The sequence below is a fragment of the Erythrolamprus reginae genome, chromosome 2 (assembly GCF_031021105.1).
Source record: "Erythrolamprus reginae isolate rEryReg1 chromosome 2, rEryReg1.hap1, whole genome shotgun sequence".
NCBI lineage: Eukaryota > Metazoa > Chordata > Lepidosauria > Squamata > Dipsadidae > Erythrolamprus > Erythrolamprus reginae.
The window spans coordinates 240,893,903-240,915,738 of NC_091951.1; the positions used below are offsets into that span (position 1 = coordinate 240,893,903).

The window sequence follows — 21,836 nt, forward strand, 5'->3', positions numbered from 1 at the left end:
TTCTTTGCCAAAATAATGAACAATGGGTATTTTTATAAGCCCTTTCTTGCAATACAAATGAAGCTTTTCATAACTGCAGACAGGTGTATCAGGAAGTAAAGCAATTCAGAAAAATCATGTTTTCAGATCCTCAGCTCCACAAACCCATAGCCAGAAAGTTGGACAAGGATCACACTGCACTAAAAAAACCTTTCATACAATCTCAGATTCTTGATAGTTTAAACAAGGGATTCCCAAATGTGACAACTTTAAGACTTGTGGACTTCAACTCCCAAGTCACCAAGTTTGAAGATCTCTGGTTTAAATCAAAGTTGTCCAAACTGTGAGATCTTGGGGAGGTGCACTGCCGACAGAGTGCAGGATAAATGTGAAGATTTTTAATTTATATGACTTTATTAAAATAAGGTTTTTATTGTCCATTTGTACTAATTTGGTACATGGATATTTAGAAGAGATATGTATGTTATGATTACGCTAAGGTGTGATGGCAAAAAGCTACGTAACCCCCTAAACTAAATTGTAAAATGCGATTCTACTGAAAGTATACCATATGTATTAAATTACAAATCATTTCCAATTTAACTTTATCAATAGTCCATTGGAAGGTCCAAGAGTATATCCTTAATCTTAATCACCTGAAGGACAAGAATAGACAGATTTCTAGTAAACCATTGGAGAGAACAACATGGCTAAAATACAGGTAGTCTTCGACTTAGGACCAAAATTGGGCCCAAAATTTCTGTTGCTAAGTAAAACAGTTGTCAAATGAGATTTGTCCCATTTTACAACCATTTTTGGCACAACTGTTAAATGAATCACTGCAGTTACTAAGTTAGTAACATGGTTGTTAACTGAATTTGGCTTTACCGTTGACTTTGCTTGTCAGAAGGTCGCAAAAGATTATGATCCCATGACCCCGGGACATTGCAACCATCATAAATCTGAGTCAGTTGCCAAGCATCTGAATTTGATCATGTAATTGTGGGGATGTTACAATGGTCGTGTGAAAAAGAATCATAAGTCACTTTTCTCCATAATGGGAGGAGCTAGCCTTCAAGAAAGGGTCAGGACACGGCCCTTAGCCAATCAGGACTGAGTATAAACAGCACCTTTGTGCCTTAGTTCCCCCTCTTTTGAATCAGTCCTGAGCCAAGGACATGAGTTAAAAGATTAACGTCTATTTCCATAGGGCCCAAGAAATAGTTTTACCTACCTTCTACCCTTTCTATTGACCCAGAAAGACAGTGGCACCTCTTGGGTATGAGACGAACACTAGACATTTATATTCAGCACACATCGAACTTTCGCAAGATGGAAGCACTGTTTCTTTCCTTTAAGGACACTTCCAAGGGTCAAAAAGTATCCTCGACCGTAGGGCATTGGATCTGTTCTGTTATTTCTCTGTCTTTTGACCAGTTGACCCTTTCACATCCTCCCAGAGTGACTGCACATACCACGCAGAGCCCTGCCACTAGGGCTGTGTGGAATATCCAGGCGACAATTGAGGAGGTCAGCCGCATGGCAACCTGGTCATCCCCTACTCCTTTTGTCCGTCATTACAAACTGGACATTTTCGCTTCTGTGGAGGTGGCTTTTGGATGGAGGGTGTTAAAGCAGGTGGTTCCGGACAATGGGTGTTCCAGACAGACTTAGGATACCCTCCCAAGGGTGAACTTCTTTGGCATGTCCCATTCTTGGAGACTAGCTCCACCCATTATGGAGAAGGAGCATTGTACTTACCTGATATGCCCTTTCTAATAGGGTGGAGCTAGCCTCCAAGTCCCTCCCTTTCCTTGGGTCTATCTGGCCACTGAGATTCTGGTTTGCATTCTCTGATTGTTCATAAATTAAACTGTTGTGTTTTTTTGTGGTTTGAAAATTGCATGCAGAATCTGATTTACATCCCACATCAAAAGAAGGGAAACTGAGGCACGGAGGTGCTAGTCTTCACTTTCCCAATTCCCAATGCTCCAATTTTTCCTCTTATGCTAGTAGAGGGCACCTGAGCGCCAGCAGTTCAGAAGACAGAATCAGCTGGTTGGTCGTTGGAAGTTCTGACCCATTTTGATTGCAACGTCAGCAGAAGCCAGCATTGCAATTATAGCTAATTCCCCACAGAGGTTTAAAAAAACAACTCACGAACATTCCACTGATATATTAACCACGCAATGTCCCGTTTATGTGATGTTGCTCAAAGGCTGCTCCAGTTTACATCCACAAAGACAAAAGCAAATGCAGCTGATGTGGATTTATATTTAATGAAACTCTCTAATTCCCTTTCCTAAATATCACATGTGCGAGCCACATGTCCTCTGTCCTTGTAACTGTATAGTAACTTAAATAAAATGCGCAGCCCATAAGGGAAAGTCCAAAGAGGAACTTTTTTATTTATTTATTTATTTATTTATTTGTCCAATACACAATGAGGGTTTTAGTGGGTATATATCTATATACACATAGTAAAATACATGATGAAGGTTACAGAGGAGATACTCATAGTAAAATATATCTAAGAAATAATAGAAAAGAAGGTATAGTAATAGAACATATCAATGAAAGAATAGAAGAAGATATATAGGAATAGAAGAAAGGTATAGGGGATATAGGAGAGCAATAGGACAGGGGACGGAAGGCACTCTAGTGCACTTGTACTCGCCCCTTACTGACCTCTTAGGAATCTGGATAGGTCAACTGTAGATAATCTAAGGGTAAAGTGTTGGGGGTTTGGGGATGACTTGGGAGAGGGGCGGCATACAAATCCAAATAATAAATAAATAAATGACACTATGGAGTCCGGTAATGAGTTCCACGCTTCGACAACTCGGTTACTGAAGTCATATTTTTTACAATCAGTTTGGAGCGGTTAATATTAATATTTTATATTTTTTATATAACAGTGTTATATATAACACTGTTATATATTATATTATATTATAGTGTTTTATATAACACTGTTATATATTTTATATATAACAGTGTTGGTGAACTGTAAGCTCAGGCTCCCGGCATGCGCATACGCATCAGGAAGCTACTCTTTTGGTTTCTGGCATTCTCGCCCACACAAAGACCAGTTGCTGCTATGCATGTGCATTCTGGAACCCGGAAGAGCAACTGGCGATGGCTGGCATGGCCAGAGAGATGGTTCTATATGCCACTTCTGGCACACGTGCCATAGTTTTGCCATCACTGATATATAAGATTACAGTGTTGATCATACTGAGCTAGAAGGAGAGATGAAGGACTCTTATCGCCCTAGAGGGATCATATATCTCATGTAATTATCTTGAGGCTGTATGCAAACAACACAATTAAAATGACTAAATGCAATAATAATCTTACAGTGAATTTATATTTTTTTAAAAAATACGTATTAGAAAGAGAGCGAACAGGGAAGCAAAACTAGAACAGGGCAGAACAAAATAAGGCAGCCGCATTGTGGTGCAACAACTCCTCTAGAGATTGCACTGTACACACTTCAGTCAGGTTTACCATAGCAAAGGTGGTCTACCAGGTTGCTTAGGCCTCGTGTATCAAACCCGGAAGCCTGAATTTGGCACAGGGCCTATTATCATGACAGGGTGTATAGCAAGATTTCTGACAGTCTCAAAATGGGTGAGTAGGAAAAGCAAGTAGGATGCTTGGCTGCATAGCTAGAGGTATAACAAGCAGGAAGAGGGAGATTGTGATCCCCTTATATAGAGCGCTGGTGAGACCACATTTGGAGTACTGTGTTCAGTTCTGGAGACCTCACCTACAAAAAGATATTGACAAAATTGAACGGGTCCAAAGACGAGCTACAAGAATGGTGGAAGGTCTTAAGCATAAAACGTATCAGGAAAGACTTAATGAACTCAATCTGTATAGTCTGGAGGACAGAAGGAAAAGGGGGGACATGATTGAAACATTTAAATATGTTAAAGGGTTAAATAAGGTTCAGGAGGGAAGTGTTTTTAATAGGAAAGTGAACACAAGAACAAGGGGACACAATTTGAAGTTAGTTGGGGGAAAGATCAAAAGCAACGTGAGAAAATATTATTTTACTGAAAGAGTAGTAGATCCTTGGAACAAACTTCCAGCAGACGTGGTTGGTAAATCCACAGTAACTGAATTTAAACATGCCTGGGATAAACATATATCCATTGTAAGATAAAATACAGGAAATAGTATAAGGGAAGACTAGATGGACTATGAGGTCTTTTTCTGCCGTCAGTCTTCTATGTTTCTATGTTTCTAAGATGCCCGACTCAAACACTTCACTGCCACTTTCTGGACCAGTTGAAGTTTCTGGTTCAATTGCCAGGGCAGCCCCAACATAAAATGCATCACAGTAGTCTAAATGAAAAGCACTCACATAAATCACTGCAATGCTATCCCTATTCAGGAAAGACCATAGCAGATATGGTGCGCTGAAGGTAGTTGACTAATTAAAACTTCATTACGCATCCCCAACCCCAGTGTATTTGGCTCCCACCTTTGCCATTTTGTTTTAATGATTTTATCTGCTGTGTTATTTTACAATTTTAAAAAATATATTTTTATTATTTACATATAACTATATCGAATACAGTGTGACCGGCCTGGCATTTCAACCACCACAAAAAACAAAATGAAAAACAAGTGATATGTGTGTGTGTATGTGTGTGTGTGTATTTATGTGTGTGTGTGTATATATCACATATTTTTGCTATATACAGTGTTCCCTCGATTTTCGCGGGTTCGAACTTCGCGAAACGTCTATACCACGGTTTTTCAAAAATATTAATTAAAAAATACTTCGCGTTTTTTCCCCTATCCTGCCCGATGATGTCATATGTCATTACCAAACTTTCGTCCGCCTTTAAAAAACATTTTTTAAATAAACTTTAATAAATAAACATGGTGAGTAATAATCTAAATGGTTGCTAAGGGAATGGGAAATGGTAATTTAGGGGTTTAAAGTGCTAAGGGAAGGCTTGGGATACTGTTCATAGCCAAAAATAGTGTATTTACTTCCGCATCTCTACTTCGCAGAAATTCGACTTTCGCGGGCGGTCTCGGAACGCATCCCCCGCGAAAATCGAGGGAACACAGTATGTATGTATGTATGTATGTATGTATGTATGTATGTATGTATGTATGTATATGTGTGTGTACCTACATACACTACTTAAACAGTGCTATTATTGTATCTCATTCCAGATCTGCTTAGCCTACCTTTTTGGTATTCTGACTCCCACCTCGCACTTCTAGCCATTGATAGAATCTGTTCCATGTGACATAATATTCTTTCTCTCCTTTTTTATTTTTAATGTTAGTCTATCCATTTCTGCTCAGACTAGTTTCTTCGTTATTATCTCCTCTTCTGAAGGGGTGTTTTCATTTTTCCACTGTAGTGAATACACCATTCTCACTGCAGTCATGATGTGTAGTGTTAGGTATATTGTCCCTTTGTCATAGCAATCAGTTATAATGCCCAATAGTTAATAATTGATGGTTTTAATGTTTTTGTGTTGTAAGCCACCCAAGGTCATTGGATGTGACATGGGAGGAAAATAAATTTCATAATAAATAAAAATAAATATATACCAACTGAAGTTGGCATTTAATACTCTTGGCAATATGATGCTTTAATTGAATGTTTCTAAGTCACCTAGAGTCACTTTGGAGAGATGAAAGGCAAATAGGTTTGGTAAATAAAAAAAAATAACATTTAAGGTTCTGCCGCAAATAAAATACAGTGTGAAAATTGTTATTCAAATACAATACATTGGTTAAAACAAAAGCCATTTACACTAGCACTGATGATATTACCTAGTTGGGTAATAGAACACCTGCAAGAAAAGCATCAAGCTCAGAGGGCACCAAGGATGTCCCAGTTCAACCCTGAGCTACAAATACAGTGGTACCTCATGATACGAACCCCTCATCTTACGAACAACCCGAGATACGAACCCGGGGTTCAGAAATTTTTTGCCTCTTCTTATGAACTTTTTCCTTCTTACGAACCCACCACCACCGCTGAGAAGCCCCGCCGCCTGGCTGTTGCTTTTTGAAACAGCCGGGGGGGTTCTCAGCGTCCTCCTGAACTCGAACGCCAAACCCAAACTTCCGGGTTCGGCGTTCGGGAGGCCACCAAGAAGCCCCCCGGCTGTTTTAAAAGGTGACAGCTGGGCGGCGGGGCTTCTCGGCGGCCTCCCGAATGCCAAACCTGGACGTTTGGCAAAAGTTCGGGTTCGGGAGGTTGCTGAGAAGCCCCGCCGCCCGGCTGTCACCTTTTAAAACAGCCGGGGGGCTTCTCGGCGGCCTCCCGAACGCCGAACCCGAAAGTTCGGGTTTAGCGTTCGGGTTCAGGAGGACGCTGAGAAGCCCCCCCCCCGTCTGTTTCAAAAGGTGACAGCTGGGCGGCGGCGGTTTTTTTTTTCCGTTGCATGGATTAATTGATCTTACATTGTTTCCTATGGGAAACAATGTTTCGTCTTACGAACTTTTCGTCTTACAAACCTCCCCCGGGAACCAATTAGGTTTGTAAGATGAGGTATTACTGTATATCTTCTATTGCTAAAGCCATTTATATATTGTATTAGGTAGCATTAGATTTGACATTTTTATCAAGCATTAATTGCAATTATCCTTAAATATTAACTTAGTCCAAAGTATATGTGACAGAAGCCAATTTATACCCATTAAGGTGATGCTGGGTTTATAGTATCATAGAACCACATTGGAACATCTATCTCATAGAATATTTACAGGATATTAAAACCCACTGACTGCTAACAATCCTAGCAGTTAAACATTTTAAAATAAGACGGTTGTACTTTTACCTGTTTCAACCACACATTAGTCGTCATTAACTGGCTTTTTTCATCCTGTTGGAGAAGAGGGGGGGAAAGAGCAAGTCATTTATTTTTATTTTCTTTTAACTATCCCCTACACCCATACCCACACCCAGGGAGTCAGCTACATTTTCTAATTGTATTTTGTTTCCCAGGGGGAGCCCTATGTAAAATAATTAAACTTGAATGCTTTGAGATTGCTACTTGTACATAAGGATAGAAAAGGGGGAGGAGAGAATGACTTTCCAACTTTCCATCATTATTTGATTCAGAAGTAGGGTTACCAGAGGACGTCTGCAAGAATATAGTCTCCTTTTTTGTCCTTGGGTCCTCTGTTAAGCAGGCATAGTCAAAGATTATTAAGATTTTGAGTATCTAACAAGCTTTCATCTCCTGAGCAGTTTTTCTCCATCACACCATCAATTCCTTAATCGGTTAACTACAAGTTAAGAAGCTCAGCTCTAATTAGCGGATTAATTAGTTGATTACCACCCTCCTGCAGGAAAGTGACAAAACCTTAATCAACTGTACCCTGAAGGCTTTTGCCTCATGAACAGCTCTAGCATATTTCTAAGACTGAAAAAATAGCATTTCTTGTGCTGGAAAGGTATTCTGATTGTATATACATGTAAGTTTGGAAATGCAGTGTTTGGAACCCACACCGCATTTTGGATATAAACACTCTAGAATATCCTACGCAACTAGACTTACAATCCTAGGCTTAGAAAGCTTGGAGCTTCGTTTCCTTAAACACGACCTAAGCATAGCCCATAAAATCATCTGCTACAACATCCTTCCTGTCAACAACTACGTCAGCTTCAACCACAACAACACACGAGCACACAACAAATACAAACTGAAAGTAAATTGCTCTAAACTCAACTGTAGGAAATACAACTTTAGTAACCGAGTAGTTGATGCATGGAACTCACTACCTGACTCTGTAGTATCATCACCTAAGGCCCAAAACTTTACCCTTAGATTATCCACTGTTGACCTCTCCAGATTCCTAAGAGGTCAGTAAGGAGCGTGCATAAGTGCACCAGCGTGCCTTCAATCCCCTGTCTTAATGTTTCTCTCTTACTAGTGTCATGCATATAAACATTGTTATATCTTTGTATACCACCAAAACATACTTGACAAAACAAATAAATAAAAAATAAAAATAAAAATAAAAATTTCTTTTTCAGTTTTCAACCGTTGTTTTTGTTGCAGGTGCCAAGAAAGTTAAACGGTTCAAAAACTTTGTAAGTTAAACTGCTAGTATGCCTTCCGTTTCTTCCTTTCCAATTCTCTTTCTCTTTTGCCTCTTAATCCTATTCAGATACCACTATGATCTCCATGACCCCTAAGTCATATCTTCCCTGAAGTAAAACACCTGATCTTGAAAGTTGCTCTGGAGTCTTTTATAGCGATGCGGCCAGAATAAATGAAGCTATTTTGGCTTTTCCTTTTCCTGTGATAAGCAGGGGCTCCAGACTAGTAACTAGAAAAATTGCAACCCGAGTCTGTGACATAACCAAGGCAGATTTCAAGTCTTCAATCATGGAAAACAACATAGGATGCTACACCATTTGGCAAGCAATTCCCTCTGGATCGAATCTTTATCTAAGATGGGCCTGATCAACAACCTTTGGGCTCCAGTTCTGGAAAATGATAGCTTCTGATTAGCTCCAACCCTGGCAAGAACCTGCTCCATGATAGGCCATCACATAAGCAGGAGCTCAAGAACATTTTCACTTCCCAAGCAATAATACCAAAAAGTAATCAGTACTACAGAAGAGGTGGGTTGCTCCCAGTTCAAACCGGTTCTATAGAACCGGTAACAAACAGCTGGTGACATCACAGAGCTGGTTCTGTCGGTGGCAGTCCATGGACGCTGCCATCTTTTTGGGAGAATTTTTTGGGGAAATTTTTAAAATGTCTTTGATTTTTTCTTCTTCTGTGCATATGCAGAAGCCGAGTTTCTAGCACTGTGCATGTGCTGCCATCTTGTTTTTGGTTTTTTATTATTATTATTATTATTATTATTATTATTATTATTATTATTATTATTATTTGTTGTTGTGGTTAGCTCTGGCCCAGCTTCTGCCCCAAGGACTGTGGATGTGGGAGAGACATCCACATGCCGCAGGCCTGTTTTGCTCACCGGGGAATCTGATGATGAAGGCTCCTCTGACCAAGAAGACATGAGTGACAGGGAGGAGGAGAGTGTGGCAGACAGCTCAGAAGGAGATCAATTATCTAGCTCCTCCTTGGATTTGGTACAAGAGTTAATGATACAGCCACACATGCGGAGAGCGATGCATAGGCAGCAACAACTGAGAGATTATTATCAAAGAAAATGAGGCCACCTGTGGTTGGGTGAGGCTGTGGTAATTAGTGAGGCTGCTGTAAAGAGCAGCCTGTGGGTTTGGCCATTGTGGAGGATTATCTGATCGCTGTGTTTCGTGCCTGCCTTGCTGACTTTGACCTTCGTGTGCTGATTTTTCCCCGCTTTGAAACTAAACCAGAGCAAAGTGTGTTTCACTTTGTGAAAGAAGAAAGACTATGAATTGCCTCACAGCTGCAAGCTAAGTATCTCAGAACTGAGAAGGGAGTTATACAAATTACCAGTTTGTTTGGAGACGAGTGCTCTTTGCTATACAAAAAGAGTGCTTAGTTTATTTGGATTTTCGGTATAAAGAACATTGTTTTGAATTTTCAAACGTGTGTGTATCTGAAATTTGTATCTGTGGATTTTTGGGAGGATTCTACCAGAGACCTCGACAAAACAATTATTGAATTTTTTGGCACTATGCATGCCCACGCATTGCATGAGGAAGTTAACTGTTGGCAAGGTAAGTTAGAACCCACCCCTGAGCTACTAGTAGCTTTGATAATCTGTAGTGTTTTTCCAAGTCAGTTTTTACTCCCGCTGAACATACACATCCATAGACACATCTTGGCAACATTTTCAGAAGCGAGTTGCCACTGTCTTCCTCCTAGGGCTGAGAACGAGTGACATCACCAAATGGCTCTCATTAATAAACTTATCGTCCATTAACATATCTAAAGTGGTATATAATCAAATTCCATAGTTTAATCACATGCTCTCTTTTTTTGGTTGTCCATTTTTTGCCACTCAGCAAATTAGAATATTCCAATTCTTCTAATAAGGCATGGAAAGGAAATTTATCTGACCAATTTCTATCTTATTTAGCATTAGCATTAGATCCTCCTATGCAATGTAGCATTTCAGGCAGCAATTTCTACATAAATGCATAATTTTATGTTTGACTTGGGATTTTTTTTCCCTTCAAGCTTAAAGTCCTGAAAATTATAAGATTTTTTAATAAACAAATTGTTTTACTGACTTCATCATTATAATGGGCTGCTTGCTTAGTATTTTTTCCAAGTTCGAAAATGTATTTAAGATTCAGTGGCTAAGACAATGTATAGTATTTTCCTAAATACAGAATTTGTCCCAAACATTATAAATTTTGTTTTTTGACTTTTTAAACTTTTATTATATTGTAAGTTTCCCAGAGTCACTATATTACTGAGATGGGTGGCAGGAAAATTCAAAAATAGATAAATAATCTTATTTGATTAAAAAAGACCCAGAGAAAGAGACAAGACCAGGAAACTATAAGCTGATAACATGTTTGCCTACAATATTTAAATTACTCGTGGTCATAAGAGTGGACAATAGCTAAAATTATTTAAAAGAAAACAATATCCTTCTAACAGAACTGAACAAAAATAAAAGGAAAAGCAGAGGCATCAAAGATCAATTTCTGATTGATAAAATGGTAATGGAAAAATCTCACAAGGTAAAAAACCAATTTGCAAATGGTCTGGATTCATTGTAAAAAGGGTTTTGATTCATTACCACAAAACTTTGGAAACAAACTTTGTTAATAAAAACGTTAAAATGTTTTGGGAAATAGAAGCAGTGGAAGACAGAATTGGTGTTTGGAAATGAAAAATATGGGCTGGTCAAACTTAGGAGAAGCAGTGTCACCTTTATTATTTGTCATTGTTATGATTATAACAATGGATACATTTTTGATTTGGAAAAGAAATCTTGGTTGCACCCAAAAAATGCTAATAAAACTTTACATTTTGCCTTATGTGGATGAGCTGAAGTTTTATGCAAAGTCAGAAATCAAAATAGAGTCATTGACAAATACTGCTGGAATTTTTATCAAAAATATAGCAGTGGAATATGGTCTAGATGAGGTCAGGAAGATGTGTCTCTATACCTTTTGCAAATAGATGTACACACCCAAGCACATCGATGCACAAAGAGTGAACCCTGAAGGCTCCAGGTTACCCTGGTAAACAGTGTGAACAATTGGAAGAAATGTTCAAAGGATAGATTAGCGTGGCTGAAGGTCCCAAGGTAGTTTATTATCCCACACCACCCGTGTTTATAGTCTATATATTCTGGCCCCAAACTTTATGCAACCACATACCAACAAATCAAAAAGAATGAAAAATTTAGCACGCCTTAAGCACCTGCTATGCTTTCTAAGAGTCACATATCTTTCAGATACTGTATCTGTATTCCTGAACTACCACTCTTGAGACCATCTCCCTTTATGCTTTGTTGAGGAATTCTGGGAGTTGAAGCCCACAAGTCTTAAAGTTGGCCAGTTTGGAGACCCCCTACCCTAAACAATAATGATATATTTTGCTGTCCTTCTGCAGCTTTATTCAGCTTGGATTTCAACTCCCATAGTCCCTAATCCAGCGTCACTGGTGGCTATTTGAAAAAATAGCCCGTTCTATCACATCCAGGGCATGGGGTGAGGTATCATCAATATGCCGATGATACCCAGCTATACATCTCCACCCCATGTCCAGTCAACGAAGCAGTGGAAGTGATGTGCTGGTGCCTGGAGGCTGTTGGGGCCTGGATGTGTGTCAACAAACTCAAACTCAACCCAGACAAGATGGAGTGGCTGTGGGTCTTGCCTCCCAAGGACAATTCCATCTGTCCGTCCATTACCCTGGGGGGGGGAACTATTGACCCCCTCAGAGAAGGTCCGCAACTTGGGCGTCCTCCTCGATCCACAGATGACATTGGAATATCATCTTTCGGCTGTGGTGAGGGGAGTGTTTGCCCAGGTTCGCCTGGTACACCAGTTGCGGCCCTATTTGGACAGGGAGTCACTGCTCACAGTCACTCATGCCCTCATCACCTCGAGGTTCAATTACTGCAACGCTCTCTACATGGGGCTACCTTTGAAAAGTGTTCGGAAACTTCAGATCATGCAGAATGCAGCCGCGAGAGCCATCGTGGGGCTTCCTAGATTCGCCCATGTTTCTGCAACACTCCGCGGCCTGCACTGGCTGCCAATCAGTTTCCGGTCACAACTCAAAGTGTTGGCAATGAACTTTAAAGCCCTACATGGCATTGGGCCAGAATACATCCGGAACCGCCTTCTACCGCACGAATCCCAGCAGCCGATAAGGTCCCACAGAGTTGTCCTTCTCCGGGTCCCGTCGACCAAACAATGTTGTTTGGCGGGCCCCAGGGGAAGAGCCTTCTCGGTGGCAGCCCTGGCCCTCTGGAACCAACTCCCCCCAGAGATTAGAACGGCCCCCACCCTCCTTGTCTTTCGCAAATTACTTAAGACCCACCTTTGTCGCCAGGCATGGGGGAATTAAGTTATCATTTCCCCCTAGGCTATTACAAGTTATGCATGGTATGTTTGTGTGTATGTTTGGTTTTTTATAATAAGGGTTTTTTAATTGTTTTTATTAATTGGATTGTTCATGTTGTTTTACCACTGTTGTTAGCTGCCCCGAGTCTGCGGAGAGGGGCGGCATACAAATCCAATTAATAATAATAATAATAATAATAATAATAATAATAATAATAATAATAATCCTGCCAATAAAATATTGTGATGGGAGAGGGGACAATTTTGCTGCTAAATATTTTTTAAAAGCTATTAACAAGATTGACAGAGACAAACAGGAACATTCCTTATTAAGAGATATAATGTGACCGTTCCTATCAGTGAATGTCAGGGGGAAAAAAGATAGTTTAAAGATTACCTACCACATCTACAAGCTGGGATATCTTCAGTCCAAAATATACCTTTATAGTATCATTAGCATGTTTTACTGGCCTGATCCACTTCTGATAACCACGAAACAAGTGTCGCAAAAGAGCGTCTTCATTCTCAGCAAGTGAACTAAATACAGTAAAAGCTAAAAGAAAGAAAAAGTGAGGGGGAGGAGGCAGAAATAACTAACTGGAGCTATTATATAAAACATTGCAATAGCCCAATACAATCAAATTAAGATCATAGTCACGTCGTATACATGCTGTTCTAGACGCAAAGAAAACTTTTTAAAAAGCAGCCAATGGCATAAACATTTCTTTCAAGACTAACTCTGGTGGGAACTTTTGAACCATAAATAATTTAAGTAGTTGTGGAAGGAACAATTTAAATATAATAATATATAATTATTTATAATGTAAGAATGGCAGCCAAGTTAATGTAGAATGCAAAGTGCCATCTTGGACAGAATTAAAAGTCTATGGCAGTATATAAATTTTAGCAGATGGGCTATATATATAAAAGGACCAATTTCCAAATGAAACCATATTTTAGAGGGGGTGGACTCTCAGAAGCAGTGCCTCTCACCTATAGTTCTGAAACACTGTTCAGGATGACAGAACTCCTGTATTTTTAACAGCTGCCTAGGAGTCTATTTTTAGTTTTTAGCAAACTGTTATTTTGCACAGAGGTGAGAAAAGCCATAAACAACATTATTCCTCCCTAAGCACCTATAAAACTTTATTCATAGAAGAGAATGGCAATCTTTATGCTACATTTCAAGCAATACTTTCATTAGCAATAGCATTTAGCAATAGCATTTAGACTTATATATCGCTTCATAGAACTTTTACAGCCCCCTCTAAGTGGTTTATAGAATCAGCATGTTACCCCCAATAATCTGGCTCCTCGTTTTACCCACCTCGGAAGGATGGAAAGCTGAGTCAACCTTGAGCCGGTGATCAGATTTGAACTGCTAAACCACAGCTAGCAGATAGCTGAGGTAGCCTAACCACTACGCCACCCCAGTTCTTAAGCATTCCTTATTAAGCAGGTTTGCATGGCTTGCCTAATAATAATAATAATAATAATAATAATAATAATAATAATAATAAGCGAGAATTGAAAAATCAACAGACGATCCAAAGTGCAGACTCTGTAAAGAAACAGATGAAACAATCGATCACATACTCAGCTGCTGCAAAAAAATTGCACAGACTGACTACAAGCATAGACATGATGCTGTGGCACAGATGATCCACTGGAACTTGTGCCGGAATTACCATTTACCAGTGGCAAAGAATTGGTGGGATCATAAGCCTGAAAAAGTGGTCGAAAATGAGCAAGCAAAACTACTGTGGGACTTCCGACTTCAGACTGACCGAATTCTGAAGCATAACACACCAGACATCCTGATCGTGGAGAAAAAAAAAGTATGGATCATCGACATCGCAATCCCAGGAGACAGCAGAATTGAGGAGAAGCAGCTAGAGAAATTAGTGAAATACGAAGATCTAAAAATCGAGCTGCAACGACTCTGGCATAAGCCCGTGAAAGTGGTCCCAGTGGTACTTGGCACGCTGGGTGCAGTGCCAAAGGATCTCAGTGGACATTTGAAATCCATTGGAATTGACAAAATCTCCATCTGTCAATTGCAAAAGGTCGCTTTACTGGGATTGGCAAATATAATTCGCCGCTACATCACGCAGTCCTAGGTGCTTGGAAAGCGCCCGACTGGTGCTGAAATACAAAACCCAGCATAGTGATCTCGTTTGCTGTGTTGTGCTGACATAATAATAATAATAATAATAATAATAATAATAATAATAATAATAATAATAATTTATTAGATTTTTTTGCCACCCCTGTCTTTTAACCAGTAGTGGGTTCTAAAACCCTTGGCTACCAGATTTCATACATGTTCATACATGCACTGATGCTTCTGCCCATGCACAGAGGCATCCCAGATGGGTGGGTAGAGAACCATGCCAAACTGGGAGCAATGCACTGCTGCTTTTAACCCATCTCAGTTGTTGGGGTCCTAGGTCAGACGCTGTGGTTTGCACATTTCTGTGGCTAAGCGGCTACAGTACAAAATAACTGGTTTTGTTGTGTGCAAATCCAGTCATTAAGTTTAGGATTCAAGGATCATCTCTGCTGACTAAAACGTTGAGTGGGTTGCATCATGTAATGAACTGTGAGAATAACAATTGGCAACTCCAAATCTCAACCAATAAATGTTGTTTTTCACATTGGCAACAAAAACCAGAATACCAAATGCAAGCTGGGTGGATCTGATCTCTTAGATGACCTTCACTCTGACCTAGGAGTACTCATCTCAAATGATCTATGCCCCAGAACTCACTGTAACAGCATTGCCAAAAAGGCATTAAGAGTTGTTAACCTAATTTTGCAAAGCTTCTTCTCCGGTAACATTATACTGCTAACTAGGGCATACAAAACCTTTGCCAGACCAATTCTTGAATACAGCTTTCCTAAGGTTAGTTTGTCCTTAGCATCACAGTTGCACAGAAGAGAGGATACTCAGTGTCTGCTTTATTCCACTGCCTCCACATAGCTTGCTTGCTTTTCAGCTTCCTCTGTGCACACATTGCTATAATTTTATTTTTAAATTGTATGTCTACTTACCACACTGCAAAGCAAATACACTTAAGAGTATGGTTTTTAAAATATACATTTATAAATATTCTAAACAAGTTATAATCCAGAGGTCAGAAATCAAATACTTATCTAAACTATTTTTAAGAATTTCTTTTTCCTTTCTTTCCCCCTTTTTCTCCTTTTTCTCTGTGGGGGCCCCGACCCTCTGGAACCAGCTCCCCCCTGAGATTAGGATTGCCCCCACCCTCCCTGCCTTTTGTAAACTCCTTAAGACCCACCTCTGCCGTCAGGCATGGGGGAACTAAACATCTCCCCCTTGTCCATGTTGTTTTGCCATTGATTGAATTGACTGTGTGTCTGTTTTTATATACATTGGGATTGTTTTTATGAATTTATTAATTTTAAACTGTAATTAGATTGGTGGGCATTGGATTTGTTATTATGTACTGTTTTTTATTATTGTTGTGAGCCGCCCCGAGTTTGCGGAGAGGGGCGGCATATAAATCCAATAAATCTAATCTAATCTAATCTAATTTATAAATAATAATACAGTGGAGATTTTGATCCTAAACTGAAATATTTATAGTCTTCTTCAAATAACTTCATAAAATTTGTCTGCTATGATCAATATTTCATTAATGTTATACTGAGGCTTAATAGTATAACTTTAGTGATTTTCACTGTCCACTTATTGGTATCTTCCAAATTTATATCTTTGTTTTGAAAAAAAAAGAAAAGAAAAAAGAATAATTGTTTATATAATGCAAATGAGTTTTTTTAGATCTATTTGAAAGGAGGCATATATTAAAAATTAATGATAAGAGTTAAATTAGAACCCATAACGAAGATGAGATTGTTGATGAAAACAGTCTGAGGCAACAAATTCTGCAAATACTGAAGAAAAAAATAAACCTCAGTTGAGGGAAAACTTACTTCTAAGCAAAGTTGCAGTTCAGGATTTTCTCCTCACAAAAAAATATAATCTCTCAATTGTCCTGGAGAGTTACTGGTTATTTTTCTTTTGCCTTTATTTTGTTTTCTTTGTAGGTCACCCATTCTTGAAGCAGGATAGGAAGAGGTTCACCTTTAAATTTTTAAACCTTTCAACTTTGGTACTGAAGAAGAGTGGAAACTGGACAGTCCAGAAACAAATTGATGGATCACCTTACAGATCAATCCAGAAAGCTCACCAAAGGCGCAAATGACCAGACTCATCTTATCCTATTTCAGACACATTGTGTGAGGAACTCTCTGGAGAAAGCTCTAATGCTTGGAAAAGTGGAAAGACAGAGAAGACAAGGATGACCAGCAACAAGGTAGATGGCTTCAATTATAGTTGTGATGAGTACACTGTTGGAAGACCTAAAAGACCAGGTGATGGATGCATTGTCATGGAGGTAAAGGAACTGAAAATAATTTGATGGCACATAACCAACAGATCACTCAATCCTGAAGGCTCTGAGCTGCTAACAGTCAAAGATATCTTCAAAATAAACTCTCCAACGATAAATTATCTGCTCAAAGCAATGGTTTTTAAAAAAAAACAATCCCAACAGCTGGAGAAGGAATTGCGGACGGAAAGACAGTCACTGTCATCTTATTTAAGATTTTTAGGAAATAACTACCATCTATTTTCTTCACTTTGCCATCAGCTTGTGTTATCTGCAAGCCGGATACGATGGCTTTAGTAAAGAACTGAATAAGCTCTTTGGTGATGAAAGCAAGAGAAGAAAGAATAGCAAATGGGTAGATTGGAACAAGGTTTATGGAGCTGAAGTTCTATTATATAAACATTCCGGGAAGCTACATTTAAGCAACATCCCTCAATGGGACTCACTCTTTTGCTATTCCAACTATAAATGAACTACCCTGAATAAATCTCCTTGGCCTCCCATCGTCCACACATTTTGCTTCCTCTCTCAATAATTAATCGTTGTGCACAAAAATGTCACAAGAGCTTCCTGCACGTATCTCTTATTCATGTTTCCCTTCATAGCCTTGCTTGACCTCTCGCAATCCAAGTTCAACGGGACTCAACGGAATGAAAGACTTGCTTCAAAACAGAGAGGAGCAGAACTGCAGTGCCAAGAGAAAAAAAGGGTAGCCCATTTGGATAGCTGTACTTTGCTTGCATATATGATGATAGAGTTGCACACCTGGGTAGCTTTGTGGAAGGGTGTGTGTATGGGGCGATCTGATCAAAAGCTTTTGCAGAACATCATTAAAGTATTAAAACTCCAAAGCACAAGCTTCTCCATCAGAAAAACGAACCGGAATGCGATCCCCGTTGCCTTCTGTAGCTTACTATTTTTTTCCTACTTCTCTTTTTTTAAAGACAAGGAAAAGTTAATTCCAGCATGCTTGAAGAAAAGCAGATTAATATTAGCCCATAAAAATACATCTCTGTGTGTCCTGCAAAATGGCCCGAGAGGCAACCAATTGCTGAACTTTGCTAAATTGCACTTACCTGAACCATGGGCACAAAAAAGGAGGGGCAGTTTAATGACATCTAAGAACCTCATCACCACAGCCGGTCGTCCTGCTGGATGTTTTGGGTGTTTATAGATAACCCACTTCCATCGAAAACAGAAAAATAATTCTAAACCATAACAGCTGGCAGGCTAGTTGCAGGGAGAAGAGATTTAAGCCTTATCTTGCTCCACTGTGAAGCTTTTTAGAGTACACTTCATTGATTTCCAGTCAGCTGTCAGAAGCTGCACGCAAGAATCCTACGAAAAGGAATAACCCCTGGGTCCTAAATTCTGCCTTGTTGTTTGGGCAGTAACTGGGATTCTTGTGAAAGCCAAAGTTAATTCAAATAATAAACTTAGGCAACAGGAATTCAAATGGGTGCTTGGTTTGAATTATCTTCTGTATGCTAAAAAATAAAGGGTGAAAAGTCTAGATGGTCTGTAGATAGTGGGAAGGAGGGAGGGAGGGAGGAAGGAAAGATTGTACATTGGTTTATTATTTATTTATTACATTTATTTGCCATCTACTATCAAAGCAACTCTGGGCAGCTTACAGCATTAAAATATTAAAATCCTAGCAGATAAATATTCTTAAAAATAAAAAAAATAGAAATCACAGTCAAAATAAAATGACAGTTAAAAGATGGGGAGGGAGGGAATAGGAAGGAGATTTCCTCTTAATTCATCAACCACCTCTAGTCTGACACTCCCTCATTGGGGGCTCAAACCGTCTGGCAGAACCAGGTCTCCAGGCTCTTGCAGAAGGTCAGAAGGATGGGAACCGATCTGACCTCCGTTTCTTAATATGCCAGGTATATATATCACAGCATCCTTGCCAGAACCGACAGAGGAACCTATGAAGTGGTTCCTAAAATTCCATTCAATTTCCTTTTTACTTTTATTGTAAATGTTATAAGGTCATCTTGACTTACAACCAAAGTTACCATTCTGAAAAACGTTACTTGCGACCATTTCTCACACAACCAACACAGTATCCCCACAATCGTGTGACACATTGATCGTTTAATCGATCACCCTCCGGCAAGAAAAAACTTTGGACATTAACTGGGACTATACTACTTCACTCCCCACAGGGAGCTCAACACGATGGCAAAACCAACAAATTCGCAACATACTGGACAATATAGACATAGACTTATACTTACCAAGCCCCTGGCAGCATTCCAGTGTGGCAGGAGTGGCTCCCGAGGAGGCCGGCGGAGTGCCTGTGGACTCTATGCATGGAGATATCCCACTGGCAAGGCCAGGAGCACTCCACAAAGCCGCACATGAGCCGACCTCCTCTTCCTACGAACTACAGGACTCGACTGATCTGTGCAGGTCAAAGAGGGAGGTGCGCAGACCCAGTCGATTGGACGATTTTGTCACATGGCTTACCGATTGACCCTCAACTGAACTAAGAAGGGAGGGGTGTTGAATATGTAAATAGTTGAATGCAAATAGTTTGAATTTGAATGTTTGAAATTGATTGGTTGTTCCGTTTGAGCGGGAGAATTGTTTAACTGTCAACCCTGTCTTGGGCGGGGAAAAAGAATATAAATACAGAAACCCAAGCGCTGTTCACAGTTCGCGCCAGAATACTTAGTAGCGGCTTGGAGACAATGTTATTGCTGATCCTCAGAGAATAAACCTGTTAACCCTTGAGCGTTTGAAGCTCGTTTATTTCAGTTTACTTAACAATTGCAGTGATTCTTTTAATCATGGGGGGGAAAGCTTGCAAAATTGGGTGTGACTCAATTAATAACTATGTTTCTGAACAACAGAAATTCTGGTCTTAGCTGTGGTCGTAAGTCAAGGAACACCTGTAGATCTTAATACAATGGTACCTCTACTAAAGAACGCCTCTACCTAAGAACTTTTCTAGATAAGAACAGGGTGTTCAAGATTTTTTTGCCTCTTCTTAAGAACCATTTTCTACTTAAGAACCCGAGCCCAGAAAAATTTCCCAGGAAATTTGAGAGTGGCACGAAGGCTCAGCCAGTTTCCTGCCATTCCCCCTTTAATCCCAGCCATCTTGGGCTTTTCTGGGCTGCCAGAGGAGCCTTTCGGTGGCGCTCCCCCTCTCGCCCGCCTGGGTTTCTCTCTCTGGTGCAGTGTATGGAAGGTAGCCTTGCGCTGGGTGTATAGGAGGCACGTGCTCCTCCTTGCCACCTCTGAGTCCCTCTTTTTTTTTAAGCCTTAAAGTTTTGGATTTTTTTATTCCCCTCACCTCACCTTCTTTCTTTGGCAGCAACTGTCCTCCTCCTCTTCTTCCTCTTCCTCCTCCCATCCAAATTCCGAGCTTTTATTTCTTTCCTAATGGGTTTGCATGCATTATTTGCTTTTACATTGATTCCTATGGGAAAAATTGCTTCTACTTACAAACTTTTCTACTTAAGAACCTGGTCATGGAACGAATTAAGTTTTTAAGTAGAGGTACCACTGTACATTGTATTATTTCAATGCAGATTTCATTATAAATATTATTATTTTAAAATTAACTTTATATGCAGCCCATCTCAATGTTTCAGTGACTCTGGGTGGCTTATAAAATAATATATAGCTATGTAATGTGATTATGTGTGAGAGTGTGTGTGTGTGTGTGTGTGTAATGTGATTATAAATGATGATCCTTAAATTATTTAGAAGTGTATACTAGTGAAAATAAGAAAGAAAAATAAAAAGTATATCAATTTTAATTTCATACTAAAATACCACAAACAAAAAATTATTGAACTTTACAGTCAAAATTGAGTGTAATTTATTTTTTAAAGGATAAGTGCATTTCATATTAAACTAGTAGTTATGTGACAATTGTTTTGGTCAGAAATGAATTAGTTATCATTAAGATCTCCAGTCTGTTATTACTTAGGCTATATATTTAATTATATATCAATTTTTTAATATTTCTCAGACAAAACAGGTATATAATTGTAATTTATATCCTATCCAATATATGAGCCCCTGTTATATATCAGTAACGCCTAAAGAATAGATGTGTTTATTTGATTAAAAACTGTTGAAGTAAAATGCTGTCCTGTATCATTGGACCTAGCTTTGGTTCAAAATATTTGAACCAAAAGTTCAAAATCCATCTCAACAGCTGCACCCTGCTGAGATGGATTTTGAACTTTTGGTTCAAAACTAGGTCCAATGATACAGGACAGTATTTTTCTTCTTGTTGAAAGCAAGAAGCTATGCAAAATGACATATTTCTTACATGCACTTACACGGGCACAGAAAAATAAAATATCAATTTATTTGTTGCAACAATTCATTATTTACTTGTTGCAACTTTATATATAAACTTCTCATATGTCAATTTCACTGAGTTGAGCCTAATAGGGCTAACACTCAAGCCCAGAGGACTGTAGCTTTAAAACCCTCTGAGAAAACTGTGCAAAAAACCACAATTTGAACAAACAACATCCTCAGGAGGCAAAAACAGCATCAGGGATGGGGGAAATAAGGACAGCTGGAGAATATGAAATAGCTGTCCAGAGAAACCAGGAACATACTGCCTATAGCAATATGAGAAATAGGAGAGAACAGTCTACAAATAAGTAAATAAGAGGCTGGTTGGGAAGTATACAAATATGTGATAAAAATAAACAAATATATAACTATCTAGTCAATGGGAGTAAAAAACAGAACAAACACTACGCACATTAAGATTATTTTTAATATTAGATTTGTTCACATTGTCTTTTTATTGTTGTTAGCCACCCCGAGTCTTCGGAGAGGGGCAGCATACAAATCTAATAAATACAAATACATACAAATACATAAGATTACTTAAGTTGGTTTCCTTGTGTCTAATGATGTAAAATTTAAAAAAGGTCAATCACAATTTAGCTCCTTTAATCAAG

General features: G+C 39.2%; 1 protein-coding gene across 1 annotated transcript in view; it reads right to left on the reverse strand.

Annotated features, from left to right (window-relative positions):
* Positions 1 to 18,018, reverse strand: part of CHRNB3 (cholinergic receptor nicotinic beta 3 subunit) — a 31,863-nt gene extending 13,845 nt beyond the window's left edge. Inside the window, exons 1-3 of the mRNA XM_070742326.1 lie at positions 17,964 to 18,018; positions 12,871 to 13,022; positions 6,804 to 6,848 (exon numbers count right to left, since the gene is read on the reverse strand). Coding sequence (XP_070598427.1) covers positions 6,804 to 6,848; positions 12,871 to 13,022; positions 17,964 to 18,018 — 252 coding nt within the window. The remainder of the gene's footprint in view (positions 1 to 6,803; positions 6,849 to 12,870; positions 13,023 to 17,963) is intronic.
* Between the last annotated feature and the right edge of the window lie 3,818 nt (positions 18,019 to 21,836).